The sequence below is a fragment of the Microcaecilia unicolor genome, chromosome 10, assembly GCF_901765095.1.
Source record: "Microcaecilia unicolor chromosome 10, aMicUni1.1, whole genome shotgun sequence".
Lineage (NCBI taxonomy): Eukaryota > Metazoa > Chordata > Amphibia > Gymnophiona > Siphonopidae > Microcaecilia > Microcaecilia unicolor.
The window spans coordinates 23,993,423-24,009,362 of NC_044040.1; the positions used below are offsets into that span (position 1 = coordinate 23,993,423).

General features: G+C 43.6%; 1 protein-coding gene across 3 annotated transcripts in view; it reads right to left on the reverse strand.

The window, feature by feature from the left end:
• The window catches only part of LOC115478733 (lipase maturation factor 2-like), a 43,014-nt gene that overhangs the window by 14,131 nt on the left and 12,943 nt on the right, over positions 1 to 15,940 (reverse strand). For all 3 annotated transcript variants that reach the window (XM_030216296.1, XM_030216297.1, XM_030216298.1), the window contains exons 3-6: positions 10,973 to 11,001; positions 3,473 to 3,666; positions 1,372 to 1,550; positions 191 to 329 (exon numbers count right to left, since the gene is read on the reverse strand). In XM_030216296.1, coding sequence (XP_030072156.1) covers positions 191 to 329; positions 1,372 to 1,550; positions 3,473 to 3,666; positions 10,973 to 11,001 — 541 coding nt within the window. The remainder of the gene's footprint in view (positions 1 to 190; positions 330 to 1,371; positions 1,551 to 3,472; positions 3,667 to 10,972; positions 11,002 to 15,940) is intronic.

Consider the following 15,940-nt stretch of genomic DNA (forward strand, 5'->3'; position numbering starts at 1 on the left):
CATCTACTCCATGTTTTTTTTTTTTTACTTGGAGATGTATAATAGGAACTCTCTCGATACTGGTGCCCTGCAGCGTACACAAAAGGATGGCATCCCAGCAGTACAACCACTTTCCTAGCGTTAACAAGGTAACAAAAAAAACCAACTTGCAGGAGGACAGTTAAGATGGACCTGCTTCACAAGAACTTACAGCCTGAGGATTTCTTCTTGCTGCGCCTAAGCCAGAAGTTGACATGCTCATCATCTAGCAGGGAGATACACAGTGCAATCGTCAGCAGATTGAAGAAGTTGTAATTTCCAGTTATAATAATCAATACCTGTAGCAGCACCTGTAAGCACAAATACATAAAGGAATAGATTGTCTGTCTGTCCAAAAGATCTGCTTGCAAAGACAGCAAAAGCACATCTGAATTAAACTGAAGACATGCAGATTAACTCCAACACCAGCTTCTGTTCTTTGAAATGGTCAAGCCTGTGGCATATCGCACAGGGTGTACTATTCCAGAGGAAGTTCCAGTCATCACTCAGGCCCTGATGCTCAAAACTCCAGCATTGGACAGAAAAGCACTGGGGTTTACTACTGGAACAGCACCCAAAAATAACTTCTTCATGCTCAAAGCTAACAGCATGCAAATGATATGCAAGCTAGTAACTTTGAAAACATAAGGAAGTAAAGCGGGAGGATTGTGTCTGGGCATGCACTCAAGAGCCCAGGCATAATCCTCCTGCAGAAGAGTAGATTTGACAGGTCCGGGCTTTTCTCCCGCAGAAGAAAAGTTCAGACCTACCAAGCCTAAAGGTGGTCTGGTGGGCCTCCAGACCCCCCTCCCCCCTAAACATAAGAGCCTGGAGGTCAGACCCCCAGATTCTTAACTCACCCCCCCCCCCCCCAAAACACAATACCTTAGTGGTCCAGTGGGACCTTTGCCAGGCACCAACCGTGCCAACCTGACCCCCCCACCCCCCACAGAAGGCTAGCCCTTGGGGTCCAGCATTGTCCACCCCCACCAACCCCCTCATACCTTAGAAGACTAGCACTCCCTTCCCTCAAAATAGCAACACCCTGCCCAGTGCATCCTGGGATGCACTGGGTGGGGCAATTAGCATTCAGAGCTGGCAAGCTTGTTGCTTCACGCGACGCTGGCTCTGAACATACGGCGAGAACAATGTGGGTGCTAATCCGGCGCTAACAGCTCGTAGCACCAGCATTTGCTTCTGAGCATTGTGGCCTCAGTGATGCTTACTGGTCACATTCAATGTCCTTATGTCTAGGTCTCCAGAGGGTGAGGAAAGGGAGAGAAGTGAGAGCAGTACAGTAAAATAAAGGCAGGTGGAGGAATTCACGGCTTCTTGAGAGGGAGCCCAACATACCTGTGTATAAAAAGCAAACAGCCGCAGATGACGGATAGGGCTGAAAAAGAGAAATGGAACTCCAATCTCAACGATGTAAGTGATAACTACACTGATCTTCTGGAACCAAACAGGAAGCTGGTGAGCAAACCATGCAGTTGGAGTTGGAATACACTGAGTCTCATAATGATACGTCAAAGCTGGAAGACAGGAAGCGAAAGCGAGGGATTATTTCATGGGATAATACTATTTGCTTTACTTTTTAGTATGCTAAGGGCCAGAGCTACTAACCCATACGTTAATCTGCTAGGACTTGGTTACTAATATTTGTTAATGCACATTACATAAGAACATGAGAGTAGCCATACTGTGTAGGACCAATGGTTCATCTAGCCCAGTATCCTGTTTTGCAAACAGTGACCAAGCCAGATTACAAGAAACTCTAGTCCTAAGTGGAGTGGAGGAGTGGCCTAGTGGTTAGGGTGGTGGACTTTGGTCCAGGGGAACTGAGGAACTGAGTTCGATTCCCGGCATAGGCAGCTCCTTGTGACTCTGGGCAAGTCACTTAACCCTCCATTGCCTGCCGCATTGAGCCTGCCATGAGTGGGAAAGTGCGGGGTACAAATGTAACAAAAATAAAAATAAAATAAGTGTGAAAAGGTAAAGGAACAGAAACAATACTAAACAGTGTTAGAAGTTCCATAGAAACCTATGGAACTTTGGAAGGCTAAGTGCTTTGAAAATATGCCTCTTGGTCTTCTCTGATAACATCAGTGTTACAACCCTTGGTTTCTTCTCTGATTAGTCAGTTATTTGTCTGGTACTCCTGGTAGCTGAGGATCCTGGAAGGCATTTTACTTTATTGGGTCCCTTGAACTGTGTTCCAAAGTTAATGCCGCGGATAATGGAATCCCCTAGCAGCAACAATTTTGTGGTTTGAGTTTCTTTATCGGTGCTTTGGTGGGTGTCTTCTCTTCAGTTATCTTCACTGGTTCTGGTTTCAACTCGTTATTTTTTTCTTCAGCATCACAATGCTCTAATGCAGCAAAAGAATTATGCAAGGGCAACATTGTTAGGGTGGATGCTTCTGTGTCATAATCTGCCTGAGCCTACTATGATCAATCTATTCCTTGGTTATTCTTTAAGGCAGTGGTGGTAAAACAGTATGAATCTGTGTAGTGATGGAAGCTGCTTTAATTGCATCCAATTCCTGCTTCAGTTTGCTGAGCTCTTTTACGCTAGCAAGCTGAAGACAGATGGAGCAAGACCTAAGCTACCAGATGGTGTGCCTTGAAAATAAAGAGCCAAAATTATTATATAGAAGTCATCTTGATTGGTATGAATGGGTATGAAAAGGTATACTATGATAGGGTTAATAATCTGCAAGATTACCTGTATGTGACTGAAGTATTGATAATGATTACTGGGTTGTTTATATATGAGTAGCAAACCCAGGGGTGTGGGACTAAGTCTCACAGTGATTCAGCCAAGTAGCACTATAACAATGTTCTCTAAGTTGGTAGTTGCTGTCAGAACTATACAGGTCGGGGATGCAGTAGGAATTCACAGCTTCTGACTGTTGGGGGACTAATACCAAGTTAAGACAGTAGTAGATGATGACGGCAGAAAAAGACCTACACAGTCCATCCAGTCTGCCCAAGATAAACTCATATGTGTATACCTTACTTTGATTTGTACCTGTCTTTTTCAGGGCACAGACCGTATAAGTCTGCCCAGCAGTATTCCCCGCCTCCCAACCACCAGTCCCGCCTCCCATCACCGGCTCTGGCACAGACCGTATAAGTCTGCCCTCCACTATCCACACCTCCCAACCACCAACCCCTCTTCCCCCCACCTGCTCCGCCACCCAATTTTAGCTAAGGTTCTGAGGATCCATTCCTTCTGCACAGGATTCCTTTATGCATATCCCACGCATATTTGACAGCATCAAAAAGAAAAGGCAAAGATACACATACACCAAAAGCCTTTCAGCAATAACAGATTCCATGTGAAGAAAGAATTAACAGCTCCAATCACAGCGATCTTAGAGGCTAGGCGGACCCTGTTATAAGAGGAAGGGAGAAATAGTACTATGCCATCAGGATACTATGTCACCTCTCACCTGTCAGCCCCCACCAAGTTGGGCAGCGGCTGGTAAGCTTCACCACGCCTGAAGCAAACATAAGGCGAAATAAGAGCCAGCGCACCAGCCAGAAGGTAACACCATCATGGGGTCTGGAGATGGAGCGCCATTTGAGCAAGTGGAAAGGAGCAACCAGGAACGTGAGAAACCCAGTCTCCAACAGCAGACTGTCCCTGGAAAATGAAATACAGTTAGAACAGAATAAAAAAAAGGGAAACATTTCATACCATGCTGCAGACAAGGAGACCAAGCTCAAACAACTATTAAAGAATGGATTCAAAGCAAGAAATGTACAACAGTCATCAGGCAAAAGTACACTATTCAGCTGAGACAATTTCATTAAATCATACAGAAAGCAGATATTAATAGAAGCCTCTTCCCATATAAATTCAGTCAATGTGCCAACTGGTCTGGCTTGATTCAACACTGGCAGCATTGTGCAGTTGAAATACCAAACTGGGGATATGGGTACGATTCCTAAGCACTGGAAAGACAAATCTCAGCCAAAGAAGCCAACAAGGGAGGGGGCATCAAAAATGTGGTAGGTGCTCTATCTGCTCGATTACTGAAGAATGTACCTATTTTATGACAAAAATAACAAATGTATGCAGCTTAGGAGTAAGACAAATTGTGATTCTGTAGCAGTAAGACAAGAATTATTGAGCACCGCCGCTGTGTATTGTTAATATATGGCCTAGCTTTGGATCTACCACTGGAATAGTGAGGGCCAAGGCTATGAAGCCTAAAATAACTAAAGTACTGACTAGGCCAAATATCTGTAAAAAGCAGGTCTGAACCATGAGTTCTGACACAAACTGGTACAACTGTCACTTTAAATCAGATGAACAAAATGGAGTCTATTAGTTTTGTATAGAAGGCTACAAAGGTTATACAGAGTTCTTAAGATGGTGTGAAAAGTATGTGAAAACTATTGCAACAGGGAACAGGTGTCTCAGAAATGAGATGTGAAAAAAAGAACTTGTTCCCAAAACATACTGATAAGCCCGCGTGGGAACGTATCATCTCAGAAATTGAGAGCTAGGTTTCCCACCATTGACTTCTATGGAGACTTTGTGTATAAAAGAGGGGACAATCTGCCATAGTTTTGGTATCCGCCCCAACGCTTATCTCAGACGGCGAAGCTCTGTCCGGTTGTACCCAGAATCTATCTGCTGAATGTACCTGATTAAAGTCTGATGCCTGTACTTGTACCAACTTGAAGACTTGTCTTTGGGTAAGAAATAAAATGTATCTATCTATTTAAACCTATCTCTGTCTTTATTCTATCTTCTCTTTACCTTACATTTAGCTTACAAGGCAGATCACATACACTAAGTTTCTGGAGAAACTTAGACAGATTTTTAATAAGCATTATCTGGGAACATAAATGGCCCAGAGTATACCTAGATCCAGGAAGACAGAAAGCAGTAGTTATGGGAATTAGATTTAGATTACAGCCCCTAATGCAAACCCAGAGCAGACCTCCTTGTGATTGGGTGACAATGAAGGTGGGAGAAATCAGACAGAGCCTGTTATGTGAAATAGGTATCTTTAGTCCCCCGTGTGATCTGGAGTCAGAAAGAGGTCCAAGAGGGGGAAATTAAAACAGTGGTGACCAGCCGTACGCTGACCGTTCACTCTATCCTCCTTTCTCTTCTTTTGAACGCAAGAGGGGATACTTATATTGTGCGTTCAAATGTTCTATGTTATCTTTCTATCACCTTTTTTCTGTTTTTCTGCTGTTCTGCTGTTATCCCTATCATGGACACCCCTACTTTAACTACTCTTCTATTCTTCTGTCTTTTTACTTTCTTCCCTGATTTTCTCCATGCCCTGCGCTGCACTAACACACCTGCTTCTCTGCCCTTTTCTGTGCTGATCTCTTTCCCTAATTGTTAACCCAGTGGGGAGTTCAAACTCTCATTTCTGTTTTTCTATATTCTGTTCTGTTCTTTCTCACCCCCTTTTCTTTCTCCTATTCTGTCCATTTCTTTGATTTGCGCGATGTACGCAAGACTGTGCTTGTTGTGTGATTGGTGCATAACACCGAATCCAGGCGACTGCGATTTGGGGTTTGCTGTAAGTTTATTTCAATGTTCAAAATCTTTGGATTGGTCTTTATGCTAGCATTCTCGCTTAACAATCCTTAGAGATTGGGCATTCTCTGTTTCCCATCCCATCTTGTGTTCTGTCTTAATCCCCCCTTTTCAAATCCCTGTCCCCCTTTTCTTACTATGTATTCTGATCTTTCTTCTTCTGTCGCCCCCCCCAATCCCTTTCCCTGCTCTCCTGCATCCTAACTTCCTCTGCCTACCTCTTCCTATTAATCCCCTGGCTCTAATCCTGCTCCGTTCTTCTCTGTAGGCTCCCGTATCGGGGGAATTTTCTTTACTCTGGGAGAACAGCACGCTTTCAGATTGCTCCCTTCTAAAATCCTTCTGGTTTCTCTGTTCTTATTACCACTCTTCAAAACTGACAGCCCCCACCTTTCCACATCTGCTATTGCCTTCACTCTGTGTGTGCGACACATACTTTTGATCTTGTGCTGAAACAGTTATCCACGAGATTTTTTTTAATGTCTCGGGACTGTTCCTTTTACTCTATGCCTCTAGGAGGGTATCTTCCTATTGGACTTCCTACAACTTTCTTTTCTTTTCAGCTGCAAACACTGCTTACCGCCGTCCAACTGCTGCTTTCCCCTTATCTCTCTAAGTCTTATCTGCGGTTGTTTTAAACTTCTCTGTCTCTCATGATAACTGCAAGAATTGTATATTCCTTCAGTTCTTTGCCATCCGTATCCACACCTTTGTGCACTACACTTCCCAGCATACCCTATTCTATTCTTTCAGTCCTCTGCACTATGCTTTCCCTCTAACAGCCCTTCTTCCTGTACTTTTCTCGGCTCTTTTTCATAGTGCAGCATCAGAACCTCTGATTTCCGTTTCTCCTTACACATATATAGTTTCTATCTTATGCTCCTGTGTTATCTTTTCAGCTGTTACACACATTTCCTGATCTTATCTTTCCTTTTTAATTTCTGTGACAGTATATGGCCGTCTTGTTGTCTGGGGGTGTGTCCGCTCCTTTTTCTTTTTCCTCCTTTTGCATCTTTGTGTGTGTGTTTCCGTACTCCGTCTGATTTGGATTTTTGTGGGCACTATACTGTGCCGTCTCTGCTTTTCTTAGTTCTTATCTCTGTATGCCGCTGTCATACAAGGCACTGGTTTCCACCTGTCTAAATCTGGCTTGGCTTTTTTCACTTTGAAGCGCATTTCCTGTCTTTTATTATCTACTGCGTAGTTCAACTGATTGCTCTTTTTCACTGCTGCTCAGTTCTGTGCTCTCACCCTACCCCCATAGCCACTTCTTTTTCCCTTATGTCCAATCTGAATTCCTGTATCCACTCCTCCCTCTTGATCGTATAGTGGAGAGGGATCCCTAGTCAGGTCCCTGTTCGGGCGCCATTTTTCCAGGTGGAGACCCACGGTGTTCTCCAACTTTAGTTTAATTTCTGAAGGTAAGGTTCCCTTCAGTAAATGATAGAATACTGGAAGAGCATTATCAGAGTCAAATTTCTCCTCAGTCTCTTCCTTATAAAGGCCTTGGAGTCTGAGTAAATAAGCCTCAATAGGCTCTGAATCCATTTCCCATCTTTGGGAAGTGATAACTGAAAAGTCTTTAAAGGTCGGATACATGGTCCGAATTTCCTGAAATACTTTGGTCTGAATCTCTGTTAAAGGATTGCCATCATACTGAGTATCTGTGACAAATTTTGCATAGCCTGATTGAGTGAATATGTCAGTGACACTAGCGTGTGGGGTTCTGCCCAGGAGCGCTTTCATGTCGCCGACTGACAGAGTAGTCCCTAGGGTTATGTCCTGCAATTTCTTTAACCATCGATTACCTCCCTGTGCAATATCCGGGAGCTGTAGTATGAGGCTATTCAATTCAACCGCTGAAAGTGGAGTATATTCCGTATGAGGGACACCTCCGGACATTTTGTTCAACAGGGGAAAAAGTTTTACTTTGTCCAATGGTTTCGTGGCGGTTGGGGGAAACTGATTCTCATACTTTTTCCCTGCTGATAAAAAAGAACTTTCCCGTTTATGTCAGACCTGGCACACCGTTTGGTCCGCTAAAGACCCAGGACTAGAATGGCCAACAAAGGGTTCATTTGATCAGGGTAAGCTCCAAGCTTTGATCTGCTACAATGAATCCAACAAAACCGGAAAATCTAGGGATAAGCATTTAGCTGCTATTAATAAATTCATACTTATTGCACAAAACCAGAATGACAGAGCCCTAGCGAGGTCTAATTGCGATCAAGCCCCTTGCCAAGAGGCAATAACACCTACGGCCCCTCCACCCTATGATGCTGCTGCCGCTGCAGGTACTACCAAACTCCTACCATGTGCAGTAGGATATACCCCGATACCCCCAGGATATTGTGATAAAATTCAGCTACAGATTTCTCAGGGATCTCAGACTCAGACCCCCTCATCTCAAGGATCACAGACAGTAATACCCTTGCTGCCTGCGGTACCTCCCGCTCCTATCAGATTTGACCCACCTACTACCGTGCATATTGCTGGTGTAGTTGATCTATCTCTTCCCTCATCACAAAAAGACCCAATTCCAATATCTCAGGGGTCAGTACAAACCCAGACGCCCTTAACCCCTTCAACAATCCCAGTAGCCACAACCACCGCCCAATTGCCCACTATTACTGCTGCTCCAACGATGCAAGGCACTACCCAGGCGCTAGCGCCACCCCCGCCTCATGTATATCGTACTATCGGAGGCCATGAGATTGAGATACCCCCACCCATTGTTGAACAATATCCTTGTGTCCCGAACCCATTGGTTCCGGTCACCGTCCAGCATCCTGCTATCAGTCAAATTGACGTAGCTGCCCAGACCTCCACCTACCCTAGTCTAAGATCAGGATTGACTTCGCACATGACCACCCAAACAACTACCTACCCACATATGGAGCACACAACCCAAACATTACCTCCACCACAACATTTTGACTCCCATGTCCAAACTGATTCCTTGCCAACTGAATCCCTACAGTACCCCTCTCCACTGTATCTACAAGAAAATTGGAAGCTCCTCTTGTTCAACATTAAAGCTAAACGGGAATTTACCCATTTGCACCATTGGGCGATTGAACGGATGACCAAGGGTGGGAGAGGTGGGGATTAAAAAAAAAAAAAAAGGACAGACAGCGAGAACAATGCTGGATCTTTTCTTTTAATACTATTGAATCTATGGGTGTGGCGTGGCAAGCTTTCTATTGAATAGTACTACCTTAAAAATTGGATTGTCTATGATTGGCTGTTCCTGTGAGCGTTTGGTATAAAAAGCTGGTGGCCATTTTGGACAAACATTTAAGCTCTGGTTCTACCTCCTGAAGCAGCGGGTTTGCAAAACAAGTGGCCCTTAGTGGGGTTTTGGACAGCTGGAATTTGTTCATATTCTGCAGCACTTGAAAAGAATTCCTTTATGCACTAGAACAGTAACAATTTGAGGAACTGATATTGGGGGAAAGATCTCTCTAAGTCAAGCTAAATACTTGTGGGACTGTATTTTGATATGTCAAGAATTACCAGTAGTGTGTGTTGGAACTTTGGAGATTTGATGTGGATATTTTTATTTTTCCGATGACTAAAACAGACTGTGTGTTTTGGCTATTTTTCTCTGTTTTTTTAGTTAGCAACCTTTTCCTCCATTTCTGGAGTTATTTTGTTGCTCTCTCTTTTATTTTTGTTACATTTGTACCCTGCGCTTTCCCACTCATGGCAGGCTCAATGCGGCAGGCAATGGAGGGTTAAGTGACTTGCCCAGAGTCACAAGGAGCTGCCTGTGCCGGGAATCAAACTCAGTTCCTCAGTTCCCCAGGACCAAAGTCCACCACCCTAACCACTAGGCCACTCCTCCACTCCATCTATCTGGAGACAGATAATTTAGTGGGTCCAATAATAATATCTGGGAATCCCTTTGGGGATAGACATGTTTGGTCAGACTATTGCTGAGGCCGCGTTTAACTTGTGAGATTTTTCATAGCGCCCCATAGTCTGGGTTAGCCATCCTGTTAGCAAACTGCATATTTCATGCTCTATTTGAGATATTTTGGAAGTTTGCTACCATCATGGAATGCCTAGCACCCGCCTGGGGTTAACCCTGCAGCCACCTGGAGAGAGTGTCCCCAGCACTGCTCAGGCCCGCGCTCTATACTAGCACCCTCCTCCCACTGACTGGGTCCACTTGCCTCTGGGTGAGTCTCCCACTCTCAAGTTATTCCCCGGTGATTTCTAAGTAGTGAGGTCACACACTCAGGGGTTCCACAGTTCATGGAAAGCACCCATAAGGGTTTCATTGATCGGTTAAAGGCAGTGGCGTAGCTACGTGGGGCCAGGGCCCCTGTAGATTTGGCCCTGGCCCCCCCCTGACCCCACCTTCCACTTCCAACCCTCCCCCGCCTGCCCCGCCGCTGCATCAGGTACCTTGTTTGCTGGTGGGGGTCCCCAAACCCCGCCAGCCGAAGAGTCTTCTTTAGCGCCTCTGGGCTGCGGCACCTTCGTTGGGTGATTTGATCATTTGTTTCTGACGCCTTACGTCCTGCACCGTGCATGTAGCCTCGCGCAGGACGTAAGGCGTCAGAAACAGATGATTAAATCACACAACGAAGGCGCCGGAGTCCACATACTGTGAGTGCCACACAGGCGCTGAAGACTCTTCGGCTGGCAGATTTTGGGGACCCCCGCCAGCAAACAAGGTACCTGATGCGGTGGCAGGGTTGGCAGGGGGCAGGGGCGGGAGACAGCTAAGTGCCCTCCCACCTCTGGCTCCCCTTCCTGGAGAGGTCTGGCTACGCCCCTGGTTAAAGGGGTGTTTAGAACCAAAGAAGATCAAGAACCCCTGGCTTATGGCAATGTAGCCAGTACTGGCCAGTGCTAATTCAGCTGAAGCCAAGACAAAGAATGCCTAGTGAAAAAAAAAGCACTTTTGCTATGATCTTACTACTAAACAGAATATGAATCAGAAAACATTTCACTAGGTCTCTGTCAGCTGAACAGAAAAAAAAAAAAGTTTACAGCTTGCAGAAGGTGGAAGACAATGTATACATGGTGTGCACAAGGTGGAGAGACCAGACTGTAAAGAAAGGAAGAGAAATGGGAGTGAATGTTCAGTGAGAATGCTGCTCTTTCCATTAGTTACTAGTCTAGCACAGATACGAACCAAATAAGCTCTCGGTGCTACCATGGACTTTTGGATCCATCACCAATCAAAATGAAATATAAATTAAGCTTCAGCTTCACCACTTAAACCATAAACTCTTGTAAGCCACATCGACTATGTTCCCTATAGAGCTTGACTTTAGCCAACACCTTCAGTATTTGTGGCTGCAAAAATCCATTGATGGATAAATTTGCCTTAGCATAAATATTAAGACTATAGGTTTTATTTACTTACCATTGAAAGTACAGGAACACCTGTCCAACCTAGAGAAAGCAAACAGGGAATCAGGCAGGATAGCAGCATTATAAGGAGCATTAATATTTTTTGGTTCACTAGGATTCCTTGTTTTGCCCGGGGATTTAATTTGCCTGGACAGCAGGATTCTCAATATCCTCAAGGAATTGCAAGACTGCAATGTGGTTGGCTAGGCGGCCAGTGTCTGGGGGTCAGGACTATTTTTGCAGTACCAACTCTAGAATTTGCTAGAAACTCCCATCTTGACTGAGCAGCCCGAACAACCAGGGCACGAATAAGGACCTCATCTTACTTCTGAACAGTTGACAGACTTATCAGATCTCCCTTAGGTACTGACTTTTTAAGTCTTTAGCATTGATTATATAATCATGTTTATGTATTTATTGCATTTGTATCCCACATTTTCCCACCTCTTTGCAGGCTCAATGTGGCTTACAATACATCATGAGTTGATGGAAATATATTAGAAAATAGACATTTAGTGTTACAGAAAGATCTTGGGCAACAAGATAATGATAAAACATAATATTTGAATAAACAAGCAGATATTGTTAGACAGTTCTGAATATATGTGGGGGGGGGGGGGTTGTGTATATTCACATTGGTTGGTCTTTGTAGTATGCCTTGTTAAAGAGATGGGTCTTCAGTAGTTTGTGAAAGTTCATTAGTTCGTAGATCATTTTTAAGTTGCGCGGCAGTGTGTTCCATAACCGTGTGCTCAAGTAGGTAAAGTTTGACGCGTACATTAATTTGTGTTTTAGACCTTTGCAGTTAGGGAAGTGCAGATCAAGGAATTTGCGGGATGATCTTTAGGCATTTCTGGGTGGTAAGTCTATCAGGTCCGACATGTAGGCTGGTGCTTCTCCGTGAATGATTTTGTGAACTAGGGAGCAGATTTTGAATGTGATGCGTTCTTTAAGTGGGAGCCAGTGTAATTTTTCTCGTAGGGGTTTAGCACTTTCATATTTTGTTTTGCCGAATATGAGTCTTGCTGCGGTGTTTTGGGCTGTCTGAAGTTTCTTGATTATCTGCTCTTTGAAGCCAGCGTAGAGTGCGTTACAGTAATCTAGATGACTGAGCACCATTGATTGTACCAAATTGCGGAAAACAGTCCTTGGGAAGAAAGGTCTTACTCTTTTTAGTTTCCACATTGAGTGGAACATCTTCTTGGTTGTGTTTTTCGCGTGGTCCTCGAGTGTTATGTGTCGATCGATGGTAACTCCAAGAATTTTTAGGGTGTCTGAAATTGGAAGGTTCAGATTTGGTGTGTTAATGGCTGTAAATTTTTTCTTGTTATGTTGAGAGGTCAGTATTGGGCATTGGGTTTTTTCTGCATTGAGTTTCAGCCGAAATGCATCTGCCCAGGAATACATGATATGGAGACTTTGGTTGATTTCGTTGGAAATTTCCTGTAGATCTTGTTTAAACGGCATGTAGATCGTTACGTCGTCTGCGTATATGTATGGGTTGAGGTTTTAGTTTGATAATAGTTTGGCCAAGGGTATCATCATTAAGTTAAGTTGAATAGAGTCGGCGAGAGGGGGGATCCCTGTGGGACTCCGCATTCAGGTATCCATGTGGCTGAGGTGGACGAGTTAGATGTCACTTGGTAAGATCGTGTTGGTAGGAATCCCTTGAACCATCTGAGAACATTGCCTCCAATTCCGAAGTTCTCAAGGATGTGTAGTAGTATTCCATGATCAACCACGTCGAAAGCGCTTGACATGTCGAATTGTAGAAGTAGTATGTTCTTTCCAGTTGCAATCATTTGTTTGAATTTACTCATGAGAGTGACTAGTACTGTTTCAGTACTGTGGTTGGACCGAAATCCTGACTGGGAGTTGTGGAGTATTGAAAATTAAATTTATTTAAGTAGTTTGTGAGTTGTTTGGTCGCCAACCCTTCCGTTAGTTTGGTTATTAAGGGAATGGATGCTACTGGTGTGTAGTTGGTTAGTTCGTTGGCACTTTTCTTTGCGTCTTTGGGTATGGGGGTAAGTAGAATGTGTCCTTTCTCCTTCGGGAAGATTCCGTTTTGTAGCATATAGTTCAGCTGTTTCGTTATGTCTGTTATAAATTGTTGAGGAGCAGATGTCATAAGGTTTTTTGGACATATATCTAGTTTGCAGTGAGATTTGGCAAATCTTTTGAGCGTTTGGGAGATAATATCCTCTGATAGTGTCTCGAAATCGGTCCAGGTTCTGTCTGCTGGGTAAACGCCAGGGTCTGGGTCTAGACAGTCAAGGAGTTAGACAGTCAAGGAGTTCAGCATAGTCGATGGTACTGACAGATATCTTACTTTGTAATTGTATGATTTTCTCGTTGAAGTATCTCGCGAGATTGTCTACTCCTGGTGCGTCTTTGCTGTTGGTTTATTCACGAGTTGGAAGAGTTTATGTGTATCCTTGTAGTTTGGTCCGATTACAGTTTTGTAATATAATCTTTTAGTTTGTCTTATGGTATATTTATATTTTCTCTGGAGTTGTTTCCAGGCATTAAGTGTGGGGTCGTCTTTCTTTTTATTCCATGCTGGTTCTAACCTTCTAACTTGTGTTTTAAGTTTTTTCAGCTCTTCGTTGAACCATGATATTGAATTCTTTCTATGTGAGGTTCTGGTTTGGATTGGAGCAATATTGTCTAATATGGATCTGCATCTGTCGTCCCATTCTGGGAGGAATTGGATTGTATCTGCTTTAATTGTCCATTCATTGTAGTAGATCTGTTGCCAGAATATTACCGGGTCTATTTTTCCTCTCATTGTGTAGGTTTTCCATTCTTGTTCATTCGATGAACCTTTCATTCGCCATTGGAGGGAGATGTTTGCTTTATAGTGGTCAGACCATGGTGCGGGTCCCGCTCCCGACGTCGATGCCGCCGACCTCAGTACTGATGTCAAAGGACCAGACCGAGCCCTAAAAAGCTTTTCTCATTGGGCTTCTCAAGACGCTTGGGTCCGTTTCTTCATATGAAGACACAGACTACAAGTGGCTGGGCCATGGTCGGGCCCAAGGCACTGGATACACCAGGTGTGGGTATCGGTACCTGAGATGGTCCGGTTGCACCAAGTACAATGTTGAAGCTGCTGGGAGTCTTCGATGACATGGAAGGAAAAACAGTTTCGGTGAAATCAAACGACGCGATTGTGCCTGCTAAAAGGGAAAAAAACACGGCCGCGTGGAAAAAGAAAGGAAACTTTAAAAGGGAGAAAAACTAACAAAAGTAAAGGTACTCTACTTTTTTGTGAAAATGATAATAAAAAAAGAAAAAAAAAAAAAATCGAAAACGAAGACTCTCTCCTGGGCCTGAGAGGAGCAGTGAAGCACAAACCGCAATTCAATGCGGAGAAAAAACAACTGAGGAAACGTGCTCATGCGATGGGCGGGAAATCAGGCCACGTGTGCCAGAAGACTCTCGCAAAACTTTAATATTTTACTTGCAAAATGCCAATTCCTGGGCCCACGCAGACGTCGACCCACATTGGAGAATATACTTAACCAGTAACAAGTTTGCATGGTTATTTATAGCAGACTATTTTAAGACTCCTATTTCCTGGCAGCTTGTGCCAGTTCTGTTTTAATGAGAAATCTGTATAGTCACATCTGATTAGTTAAGAAACCCTTTACTATACCTTAAGATAAAGCATTCATATCTTGTTAAGCTCAAAGTAGATGCCGTCATATAAAAGGGGTTTTACAATACTCACAACCCTTACTATGAAGCTAGCTCTTTCTGCTCGCTGCTGGTCTTACTCCTATCACACCTTTATGTTTAGTGCTACCACAAAATGTATTTGGATTTCAAAATATGTCCTTTTGATTCTGGCACCATACCTTTGTTTTTACAGTCCACCACACTTCAAATCAATACTGTGTTCACACTACAGTGACAGATGGCCAAGAATGGACAAAGGCAGCCTGCAAGTCAGATCAGGCTGGCTGGTGCTGAAATTCTGGACTGTCATTCATCATTAAATTTTGTCAAAGAATACAGCCTGTTGACACTATGAGCCACTTGTTGTCACACCAGCTCTACAGCCATCTACTCCTCTGATGCTTGTTGCTCTGTTATTACCTGAGCTTTGAATATCCAGTTTCAGTGCATCGTTAAAAGAGGAGATTCAAGGCCTTAGATGATGGCAGCAGAGAGACTGACATGCTCCTGCCTTATCCTGTTGATCACTGAAGTAGCAGGGAACAGGAGATCAAACACCTCTGTTCTAGAGGTTTGATAGGTCCAACATGGGTCAGAGACGTATGGGCCCAGGAAATAGCAGAAGATGATAAAAAGTTGGAAATGCTGGTCCTCCTACTACGAACTGCAACTAGCTTGGAGGGACTGGTGGGAGACAGGGGAAGGAGCCAAGATTGATAGAGGGAGGTGATGGTGGGAAATACCTAATGTACCTGAATGTAACTCAATTTGAGCTACTACTGAAAAAGGTGTGAGCAAAATCCAAACACTTAAAGCAAGAGGTAGCTGTTGACAAACACCATTTGCATCAATGCTTACCGCTTGATCTCCCCTCCCAGAAATGGTATTTCGAAAAGTTATTCTCCCCTTAGGCAGGTATATAGCTGAAACACCCACATTGGGAATAGAAGTTCTAATCGGTCAGTTCTTTGAGACATCAGTTGCTACTGGACCTTTTGATCATCTTTATAATTGGGTCAGAGTATACATTTTTTTTGAAGTGCCATCTAGTCTTTGAACTGAAGATATTTAGCTAAAAGACTCTTTTTTATATAAACTGAATATGGCTCATATCATCTTGCAAAAACTGAAATGTTGGTTTGAAGAGGTACATGATTATATTTGAACAAAGACTTAAGTTTGCTCCTTGGTGGTGATAGCTTTAAAAAATTTGTTTACATTAATGGTAACAAATTTAACGTATATACAATTTTTCAAAAGGAAATGTGGAATTGTGTTCTAAGGTCCAGGACAAAAA